The 12,041-nt window shown below is 43.4% G+C and overlaps 1 protein-coding gene across 1 annotated transcript in view; it reads right to left on the reverse strand.

Moving 5' to 3' along the window:
• Positions 1–11,180: 11,180 nt before the first annotated feature.
• Positions 11,181–12,041, reverse strand: part of ESCO2 (establishment of sister chromatid cohesion N-acetyltransferase 2) — a 137,037-nt gene continuing 136,176 nt past the window's right edge. The window contains exon 10 of the mRNA XM_029596900.1: positions 11,181–11,360. Within this exon, the coding sequence (XP_029452760.1) occupies positions 11,181–11,360 (180 nt within the window). The remainder of the gene's footprint in view (positions 11,361–12,041) is intronic.

Genomic DNA, 12,041 nt, shown 5'->3' on the forward strand with positions numbered 1-12,041 from the left:
TTCTCGCTGTGTTGAAAATTTGAAGAGACCTTCCTCCAGGAGAAGGAGTAGATCTGCTGCATGACTGCACACCAAGGCTTCAGAATCTTACCCTATGGCTCCTTCTGCAGGGCCTCCATCTTCCAGATGACTTATAAATTGAGTGCCCTTGGTTAAGACTCTAGAGGAACTAAATGGGTTAGAAATTGGTTGAGAGGGAGGCGAGGCAGTGGTAAATGAGGTTCACTCCAAATAGTGGTGTGCCTCAGGGATCAACATTTTCGAAGAATTGTCTAGAAAGGTTTGCCTTTTTGCCAATACCAAAATCTGCAACATAGTAGACAGTCAGGAAGTGTGGAAAATATGAAGAAGGACCTAGGGTTTGGCTGCTAAGATTTAATAAAAGAAAAATGCAGAGTTAGATATTTAGATTGCAAAAACCCAAGGGAGGGGTACAGTGTTGGAGATTAAATTATTCTAAGCACAAAAGAGCAGGATCTGAGGTGATTGGCCTCCTTAAGATTATCAGATACAAACAGGGGAATAAACTGGCAGCAAAAAACCAGAAAGATGCTTGGCTATATAGGAAGAGGAATGGTCAGCAGAAAAAGGGAGGCGATATTGCCCCTGTATAAGTCTCTGGCGAGATCTCATTTGAAATACTGTGTACAATTCTGGAAACTGTACCTTCAAAAGGATATAACCTGCTTGGACTCAGTCCAGAGAGTATTACTAAATGGTCAGTGGTTTTTGCTGTAAAACGTATGGATCAGACTTAAAGATCTAAACATGTATATCATAAAGGAAATGCAAGATATGATAGACATTTAAATACTTCCAAGAATTCCAAGCACAGGAAACAAACCTCTTTTAAAGAAAATAAGGCTCTAGAGTGATGGGGTCATGGGATTAGGGTGAAAGAGGTAAATTTAGAAGTAACCTTAGGAAATATTTCATTACAGAGAGGGTAGTAGATGCATGGAACAACCTCCCAGTAGAGATGATGGAGACAAAAACAGTATCTGAATTCAAGAAAAGCATGGGATAAACAGGGGATAAGAACAAATGCCATACTGGGTCAGACCAAGGGTCCATCAAACCCAGTATCCTGTTTCCAACACTGGCCAATCTAAGTCACAAGTACCCAAACATTAGATAGATCACAAGCTATTATTCCTTATTAATTACCATCATAGCAGTTTATGGATTTAACCTCTAGGAACATATCCAAACCTTTTTAAACCCACTTACACTAACCGCTGTAAGCACATCCTCTAGCAATGAATTCCAGAGCTTAACTATGTGCTGAGTGAAAAAAATTTTCTTCTATTTGTTTTAAAATGAGCTACTTCTTAACTTCATGGAGTGCCCCCTGGTCATTCTATTATCTGAGAGAGTAAATAATTGATTTACATGAAATAAAATAACTGTTCAAGTTATTTTATGATTTTGTAGACATCTATCTTATTCCCCCCCCCCCCACCCAGTCACCCTCATCCTTCTCCAAACTGAACAGCCCTAACGTCTGTAGCCTTTCCTCATAGGAGAGCCATTCCATTTTGGTCGCCCTTCTCTGCACTTTCTCCAGTGCAGCTATATACTTTTTGAGATGCGGTGACAGGATTGCACACTGTATTCAAGGTGCGGTCTCACCATGGAGCGATACAGATGCATTATGATCTCCTCTGTTTTATTTTCCATTCCATTCCATTCCAAACAATTCCTAACATTCTTTTTGCTTTTTGGATTACCACAGCACACGGGGCCGACGATTTCAATGTATCCACTATGACGCCTAGATTTCTTTCCTGGGTGGTAACTCCTAAGATAGAACCTGAGGACTGGAGAGTGGCTAATGTAACCCCAATATTTAAAAAGGGCTCCAGGGGCGATCCGGGAAACTACAGACCAGTTAGCCTGACTTCAGTGCCAGGAAAAATAGTGGAAAGTGTTCTAAATATCAAAATCACAGAACATATAGAAAGACATGTTTTAATGGAACAAAGTCAGCATGGCTTTACTTAAGGCAAGTCTTGCCTCACAAATCTGCTTCACTTTTTTGAAGGAGTTAATAAACATGTAGATAAAGGTGAACCGGTGGATGTAGTGTATTTGGATTTTCAGAAGGCATTTGACAAAGTTCCTCATGAGAGGCTTCTAGGAAAAGTAAAAAGTCATGGGATAGGTGGCGATGTCCTTTCGTGGATTACAAACTGGCTAAAAAAGACAGGAAACAGAGAGTAGGATTAAATGGACAATTTTCTCAATGGAAGGGAGTGGCCAGGAGTGCCTCAAGGATCTGTATTGGGACCCTTACTTTTCAATATATTTATAAATGATCTGGAAAGAAATATGAGTGAGATAATCAAATTTGCAGATGACACAAAATTGTTCAGAGTAGTTAAATCACAAGCAGATTGTGATAAATTGCAGGAAGACCTTGTGAGACTGGAAAATTGGGCATCCAAATGGCAGATGAAATTTAATGTGGATAAGTGCAAGGTGATGCATATAGGGAAAAATAACCCATGCTATAATTATACAATGTTGGGTTCCATATTAGTTGCTGCAACCCAAGAAAGATCTAGACGTCATAGTGGATAACACATTGAAATAGTCGGTTCAGTGTGCTGCGGCAGTTAAAAAAAGCAAACAGAATGTTGGGAATTATTAGAAAGGGAATGGTGAATAAAACGGAAAATGTCATAATGCCTCTGTATCGCTCCATGGTGAGACCGCACCTTGAATACTGTGTACAATTCTGGTCTCCGCATCTCAAAAATATAATTGCGATGGAGAAGGTACAGAGAAGGGCTACCAAAATGATAAGGGGAATGGAACAGCTCCCCTATGAGGAAAGACTAAAGAGGTTAGGACTTTTCAGCTTGGAGAAGAGACGACTGAGGGGGATATGATAGAGGTGTTTAAAATCATGAGAGGTCTAGAACGGGTAGATGTGAATCGTTTATTTACTCTTTCAGATGGTAGAAGGATTAGGGGGCACTCCATGAAGTTAGCATGGGGCACATTTAAATCTAATCGGAGAAAGTTCTTTTTACTCAACGCACAATTAAACTCTGGAATTTGTTGCCAGAGAATGTGGTTCGTGCAGTTAGTATAGCTGGTTTAAAAAAGGATTGGATAAGTTCTTGGAGGGGAAGTCCATTACCTGCTATTAAGTTCACTTAGAAAATAGCCACTGCCATTAGCAATGGTAACATGGAATAGACTTAGTTTTTGGGTACTTGTCAGGTTCTTATGGTCTGGATTGGCCACTGTTGGAAACAGGATGCTGGGCTTGATGGACCCTTGGTCTGACCCAGTATGGCATTTTCTTATGTTCTTAGATAGACAACTACAGGCCGGGTCTATTATATGAGATGGTGGTCAATTCAGCCTGCCAAGTCTATAAGGTTCTCAAGAAAGGAAGGGAGCTCCCGTACAGTCAACTCATCCTTCAGCTGCGAGGAGAGTCCACCCAGGTAAATAGCTTGGAGGCAGTCTTCCTGGCAGGCAAGTTCAGTAGCTAGAGTTCAGAACTCAATGGTATAGTCAAAGAGACTTCTTTAACCTTGATGGAGATGTAGTAAGTTGGTGCTTGCCACAGCATGTCGCCCAGGATCATTGAAGGTCCATCAAAACACAGCCGGAATAGAAACTGGGTTATTAGTAAGGGCATCAAGCCGGGCGTGAAGATGATCCATGGAGGAGGCCAATGCCTCGAGGAACTGCTGCTCTTGTACCTTGGATGCCAGGCTTGGGATAGCCTGGATGGCACGCGGCTCCACCGAGTCCATGGCCTTTGCAACCTGTTGAGTCTGAGATGAACCCCTGGGCAGAGGAGGGGTTGACGTAACCCTTAGGCAAGGACCTATGGGTCCCCACCATTGGCAGGTAGAGTGGGCTGAAGGCAGAGGCTGCTGGAGCTTCACCTATACCAGCCCTCGTTTCCCGTGGGTTGAGCCTTTGGGTGCTGGGGGCCAGCAGGACTTAGGTGGGCTTTGAGGTTGAATAGCGAGAGAGGTTGGTTCAGCCCAGAGACAGCAGACGATAGGTAGCGTAGTCCTACTCTGGACTGGGTAAGTTACTGGAACTAGGCCACCAATGGAACAAAGGCTGACTGAGGGAGCTTGAGCAAACACAGGCCGAAGCCTAATAAGTCCACGTCCAGTGAGTAGGCTAGGAGAGGAGTCAATGACAGGCTATGATCAGGGCTGGCGGCAATGTGGAAGTCGTGGCAAGCAATGCTGAGATCTGATCAAGGAGAAGTCAATAGCATTGGTCAATCGAAGCAATGGTCTGATCACGGAGAAGTCAATAGCTTTGGTCAATCGAAGCAATGGTCAAGGTCTGAGATAGGCAGTAGCGTAGTCAGGCATAGCGGAGGTCTGGGTCTGGAAATAGGCTGAAGCAAGGTCAAGCAAAGCAAAGTCGATATCAGTGTAGTCAAAAGCATAGGCAGGGCAGGAACGAAGAGAACAGGAACCAGGAACAATGAGGGTCAGGAGAAGAGAATAGAGACTAATCTTTCACAGCAACAAGTACTCAAGTAGCGAGGAGACCTGTTTCAAAGGCATTGCTATGGAGCGAGGCCTGAGCTTAAATACACTGAGGAGTTTGAGGTCATCATCCGGGGCAGTGGCCAGGTTCCTGCCGCGGGCCCTTCAAAAAGATCAGCGATGCATGTGCCTAGGGAGGAGTGCAGCGCTGGTAGTGGCGTCTCTCCGCTGTCATCGCGGAGAGGCCCGACGAGCAATGGCATCTTGACCTGAAGTGCTGGGGACTATGGCGGAGCCGGAGGCACCGGCCTGAGGTCGGAGCTGGCGGCCCACCACTGCTAGTGAGGAGGAACCAGAAGCTGGAGTCTGTGTAAGAAGGAGTCTGTGTAAGAATAAATAAAAATAAATAAGGTGAGAGGGCCGTGTTGCGGGTCTGCCGTGGACGGCACGTGTAACAGTTCAGTTTGGAGAAGAGATGACTGAAGGGGGATATGATAGAGGTCTACAAAACAGGAAAGGACTTGAATAAGTTAATGTAAATCGGATATTTACGCTCTCAGATAATAGGAGGACTAGAGGGCACTCCATGAAGTTAGCAAGTAGTTCATTTAAAACAAATCAAAGAAAATTATTTTTCACTCAGTGCATAGGTAAGCTCTGGAATTCATTGCGTAACTAGGTTTAAAAAAGGTTTGTATAAGTTCCTAGAGGAAGAATCCATAAACTGCTATTAATTAGTGAGCAATAATAGCTTAAGATTTATTTAATGTTTTGGTATTTGCCAGTTACTTCTGACTTGGATTAGCCACTTTTGGAAACAGGATACTGGCTTGATGGACCCTTGGTCTGATCCAGTATGGCATATCTTATGTTCTTACCATAAATGGGTTTAAAAGTGGTTTGGACAAGTACCTGGAGAAAAACTTCCATAAACCATTACCAGCCAGTTAGTCTTGGGAAAGCAACCATTTATTCTTAGGCGTGAACAATAAGAAATGGATCTACTCTTTGGACTCTGCCGGGTACTCGAGACCTGGATTTGCGATGGTTGGAGACAGGATGCTGGGCTTAAGTTCTGATTCAGCATGGCATATCTTATGTTCTTATCCTGAGTTGTATAGAACAGAAAAAACTGGGCAGACTGAATAGGCCAATTGCTCTTTACCTGCCATCTTCTATTATGTTATAGCCTTTATCTTACAGGCAGCTATCATGCACTCTCTCTCTATATCTATCTATATCTCTATACACACACAGACACATATAGATAGATACATGCTTTGGAAAAGGACACTGCTTTACCAATATTATATTTCACAGATATTAAAGACTGATAAATGCACTCTGGTTTTTTATGGGACAATTTTCAGTTATTAGGACACATTATTGGGATTATCACTTAGTTGTTTTGTCGGTACACCGGGAGATAAGTAACAGATCATGCCTGGCTGTGCTATTTCCTATGGATCACCATGGCATGCAGAGCAACATATTTCTTTCTAAAAAGTCTTCCATAAGCCCTAATATCTGTTTGAAATAAGCCATCAATAATTAGAAGAATCCTCAGGTGAGGAAGCATTGCCTCTATATTCAGCCTGAATGAAAAAAGTTGTTATGTATTTCATGGGACAATTTCCCCTTTCCATACATATCATGCAGATACACTAGTGAAAACAGACATCCCTGCCACAATGATATACTAGTTCAGGGGTGGCATATTCATGTATATTCATGCATATTCATTGAGGATATCTGGTTTCCAAGATATCCTCAATGAATATGCATGAAATAGATTTGCATACATTGCCTCCACTGTAAGCAAATCTCATATATTTGAGAGATACACCATTCCTTCAGTGCTCTAAGAGAGCAGAAAGATCTATGGGAACAGAAGATAGGTTTCTACTGTCACCTACAGGGCATACAGCAGACTTGCTGCACAGATATAAAATAAAAAATTACTGCAACTTGGAGGAATCCTTAATTTAATTAAATAGGATTGGTAAAATAAAAAATGACTAACAAATTTGATTAAGTCATTGTGATGCAGAAACAAAGATCTCAAAATATTTAGCAACAGAGAGTTGGAGGAGGCCAATAAAGAAATGCCTCAGAAGGACGAGCCAATCTTGTTGCTTTAATTGCTATCTCTAACTTTCCTTTTTCTCTGTGGTCCAACAGCATAGGAAAATTGGTTCTTACCTGTTAATTTTCGTTCCTGGAGTCCCACAGATCAGACTAGATGCATGGGCTTTTCTTCCCTACCAGCAGATGGAGACAGAGAAGAAAAGCTTTACTGAAACTGTTACTTATGCCAAGGTGCCACCTGCAAACCCTCAGAATTCACTGTATCCAAGTCAAGATGCAATTAACCATAAACAACCCCCCCCCCCCCCCCCACCACACTTCCTATCAAGCTAGGGGAAGGCCAGCTCTTAAGCAGAGTCCCTTAGATTATAAAGGAGATTGAAAACTCCCCTACAAAAATCCACTTCTTACTAAATACAAATAAACTAGAGTGTCTTTTCAGAGAAGGCAGGGCTCTGGACTGATCTATGGTAATCCAGGAACGAAAATTAACAGGTAAGAACCAATATTCCTTATTATCCCCCAGATCAGTCCAGACGCATGGGATGTACCCAAGCTTCCTTAAACTGAGCAGGAACCTGAAAGACTAGTGCGAAGCATACTCTATCCAAAACCAGCTGCTTCCGGTACTCTAATATTCAGCCAGTTATGCTTAGTGAAAGTGTGTAATGAAGACCATGTCACCATTCGACAGATCTCCTGCAGGGAAACCAACTGACATTCAGCCCAGGACACCACCTAGGCCTAAGTATAATGGGATCGTAGACCCATTAGAATCGGACATCATGAAACAGATGGAAATCCTTCCTTGGCCCTACTCCCTTGGAGGTATGGGAATTATCGCTTCCAGGTTTCACATTTGATCTAGCGTGGCACGAACCACCATGTGCTTGCTGCTTGAGGTGCAAAAGGAGACCATGTAGTTTTCATGTACCAGCCGAACCAATCTTAAGATGTAGCCCTCTTTTATGACTGCCAGGACCCACTGGTCCATTATTAATTTGGTCCACTCCTCATAATAGTGAGCCAACTGCTCCCCAATGACCTCTGTGATTAGAGTGGACCCACCATATTTCATTGTGTGCTTTTACTTCCTCTGGCCCCTTGACTGGATATTACCCAGGCAGGCTTATACAAGTACTGTGTCTTGCAGACTCCTGGATGAAACCTCCTCATCCTCCTGTACTTTTGCCTGCCTTGGTAGTTTCTCCTGATTCGTTTTTGGCTTATCAATGGGCAATATATGCCCCTTTGACTTGCCCAAATGCAAACCCTGGACATTCAGTTGTATTTAAGCTCCGCCCCAGAGCACAGGGATGCCAGTCATGAGCCATTTCCAAACCCAGAAAGGCCTGCATCAATAGCTGAGGAGCACCCAGCATGTTATTTCCCCAGCAAGTGTCTTCTGCTGGGTGCTCCTCAGCTGTTGATGCAGGCCTCTCCTGGCTCTGGATTTATGGAAACTCTTTCCCTTGCACCAATAAATGCCGTGTGAAGGTAGCTGATGGTTCTAGTCTCCTATCATTCCAAAAGCTTCAGGAGAAGAGTGATAAACATACTTAGTAGGCTGCCTCAACACTGAACTGCCCTTCACCTACTTGACAAAGGTCCCCTATCCGTGCTCAACTTTTCAAATCTTCTTCCAGAAGCTGAATGAAATCAACATTTTGGGGGGTGGAGATCTTCCCCCAGAGGGAGAATATAACTGCCATCCCTGCCCTGCTAAATCCTCCGACACAACAGTGACTTCCATAGATCCCTCTCCTGACTCGCCTCTGAGCTATCTAAGGTCATCCCCACAAGAAACTTCTATGGGAGATCAGCAGTCCTCTCCTCACCGATTGACTGCACCACAGGATAGAAAAATAACATGGCCGCAGTTCCCTGCCTATCTCAGAATACTGGCTCTACAGCTCCCCAATCCCTGCCTTTCTGGCATCCATGGTGCTACAAGGTGTCCTTGAGCAGCCTTCCCCACTGCTCACATAGGTTGGAACCAGCCCCGATGCTTAAAGTCTGACCTGTGGTCTTCGTAGGCCAATTACCGCTTCCTACGCTCAGCGGGGGTGGCCATCTTCCTGAGCCACACAATTGTGAAGGCCTCCAGCCTCAGCGATCCATCAGCCCCATGTCCACAGCAGACTAACAGGAGTCCTGCGCCTATCCGCACTGTGGACAGTCTTCTCAGTCAGCCTCTCCTCTGTGTGGGCTCAGTGGCTACCTGCTGCGTTCACTTCCTTCCCTTTTTTTTTTTGGGGGGGGGGGCTTAAAAGATCAAAAATCCTTCAACAGATACCATTCCTGTGAAAACTCTTAAGGAATAGACCCCCAAAATACCTTCAGCATAGAAGGAAGTGAGGGCTGGGGATGAAGAAGCCAGAACTACTGGCTGTATGTGACTGCCTAGATGTAGCCATGCTACTCCCCGTGGCTATGCAGAAAAATATACACTGTGCTACAAAGCACAATACTGCAGGTCCCAGCCCCGTGGGATACATCATAGACTCTCTGACACCTCTGCGGCTTTGAAGAGACAACTGCTGCAAAGGCTCCTCCCTGCTTCTCTCTGAAAACAAGGTAAAATATAGGGCCTCCATGGCTTCCAGCCTCACTCTGCCCGTTTTTCTCTCTCTCTCTTTTTTTTTTTTAAATCCTTATAGAAACAGCCTCTCCATGTAAAATATAGAAATGAACGAGAAAGGTATACTTTCCTGAGAAGTCTTCAACAGGCAGCCCAGGGATCCAAAATAGGGAGAGAGAAAAGGGTCTGAGGAAGCCAATCCCACCGGCTATCAGAAAATCATCCTAACATGGGCTCAAGCAAAGTAAAAGGGCCTCTGACCCCTTCCTCATCCTACCAGGAGGATGGTCCCCAAACAGGATCTAGCACTCCTGGGAATAAATATGTATTTCCAGAATATGCCTAGAGGTTTAGCACCTCTACCATCTGCTGGACACAGAGAATACTGAGGGACTGCAGGAGGCACAGAGGCTTAAGTGACAGTTTTAGTAAAGCTTTTCTTCTCTGTCTCCATCTGCTGGTAAGTGAGAAAAACCCATGCATATGGACTGATCGGGGGGGGGGGGGGGGGGAGAGGAGAAGAATGATAAGGAAACACGAGATTCAAGCACACGCATACAGTATCAATTCCATTCCCACTTGCATACCTTTCAAAACATGGACAAATTATTAATTATTTATCATTAAAACCTCTAAAAATTGATTTTTTTTTTTTTTTTTCAATTTACTTTCACTCTACTCTGATGCAGCAGCAAAAATATGCCACTTGCATATAACTGGTCCATTCTGTTGAACTGCAACATTACTGTTTTCACATACATTTGGTGTTACTGCTCCCAAATGGCACACTTGTGCTTATTTAACTATTTCCTCTGGGCATGCTACCATTTCTGATATTTATCTGTGCACTGCCCTGTATCATGAGATGGTGAAATTAGTACAATGTGTCAGTGGAAAAAAATGCCACAACTAGCTTGAAGTGGTACAAGAAAAGTCACCCTTCCAGTCTGTTAGGCTTGATTACTGTTGAGTTTCAGAAACAAACTGAAGGCAGCCTCTGATGTATTGCTTATGCAGGGCTAGAAAAATAATTTAGAAAAAAGCACCAACGTTTCTTTTTTAAAGCCAAAGACGTTTTCCTTAATTTTTTTCATCTTTTTATTTTTTTATTTGCTGTTTTGGGTTTTTATCTTGTTTTACTCCTTTTTATTTTTCTTTGTTTTTTCTCTCCTGCCACTTTCCTCTCCTTCCAGAACTATCCTACCGAAACCTCCTGCTTCTCTCACCCCATCCAGTACTTCTCTGGGCAGGGTTTACAAACTTGATCCCTTTGAAAAGGGCCTCAACCCTTAGTGGATGGAGCTAAATACCAAGACCATCTTTCTCCTTCCCCCGAAATCTGAGTCCAATCAGTCCATAGACGTGGGAGTTGGTGTGTCCCTAGACAGATGAATTGAATTACTGCTATAACTTGATCAGATCTGGTTGAGAAGTGCTAATGAACTTACATTTCAATTATAAAGGAAAATCTTATTCTACTAATTTTGAACAGTAATGACTGCATATAGGGGTCAGTAATAAAGAAACTGAAAATTGGCAAATCAATGAAGGTATAAAAAGCAGGAGGGAAGGTTCCCCCCTGCTCTCACACCCCTCATTTCCCCTACTTAATGGTTATAACTTATTACATAAACCTGTTCTATTTATAGGTTTTCGGGGGGGGGGGGGGGGGGGAATGGTCCTATTTACTAGTACTATTTAATTTGTGTTTTATATATTCAGTGCCAAACACTACCTCAGATTACAACAAAAGATTGCAATTAGTGGACACTGCCTCCCACCATATCTTCCTCTAAAAAATCAAACACAAAGATTCTGAACAGCAATTTCAGTACACCCGCTTAGGGCTTTGTATAAGTGGCATATATACATTTAAAAAAATAAATAAGTAAATCTGCTAGTAATGACAGTTCATTTAATGTCAACAGAATGTTCAGGTGTCACAAGCAGTGGGGGAAAAAAAAAAAGACTGACAGAAGAAATTTAAGAAGACATTTTCTAATTAATTTTCTGACTTCACTCCTCTAGGATTTTTACCTGACGGTATCCACCATTCGGCTTGCAATGCCTCCCCTCCGCATCAGACTGAAGACCCAGATACGACTGATACCACAGATGGCAGCTTGGGGTACAGTGGAGCAGCGCCAAGCTCGGTGGCGGTCCAGCAACTCCTGGGGATCATGTGAAACTGTCTCTGGCAGTACCTGGAATGCCTGCCAATAACAAACTGTTTTAGTATTCCGATCACTGTATAAAGACCAGCATCCCGCTCCCAAAGAGTGAGAGCTACTCACACAAACATCTACACCTAAAGTCTATTGCATTAAAACCACCATGAGCACCGGTACATGAACAATTTACAGTTACTACAATTACATTTATTGGTAATCTAAAAGGGCATACACACATACACCACTAAAATAAAACAGATCATTTAACCACCGATAAAGTTATTGTATGTATATGTGACAGATCCTATGGTCACGGCACCATTAAGACCTGGATAACTCTTTTGTTTAGTCAGTGAGAGTACAGGTTAGTGAGGGGGAGGTACCATTCAAATGTAGCCCCTTCTTTTGAGGGGTCTGGAATGGCTGCCCCCTGAGAGTCTATCCAAAGCAGCTCCCCACAGGAGCTCAGGAGGCAGTCCCTTTAGGTTTGCAGAGTTCAGAGGTATAGAGGAGCTACTGCCTTTGTTATTTTTTCAGACTCAGTCAGTGGAAGCAGAGTAACCCAGGGCCGAGAGGGTTTTCCTTCCAGTTTACTCACTAGCTGGTTGGGATATCCCTCTGGGGTATTTTCGAGCATTTGAGATTTTTCATGGTAGGAGCCTCACTGGACACCTGTGCCTTTCTCGGATTCAGGGCATGGGGACAACCAAGGATAGGGAAGAC

The sequence above is a fragment of the Rhinatrema bivittatum genome, chromosome 3, assembly GCF_901001135.1.
Source record: "Rhinatrema bivittatum chromosome 3, aRhiBiv1.1, whole genome shotgun sequence".
NCBI classification, from domain to species: Eukaryota; Metazoa; Chordata; class Amphibia; order Gymnophiona; family Rhinatrematidae; genus Rhinatrema; species Rhinatrema bivittatum.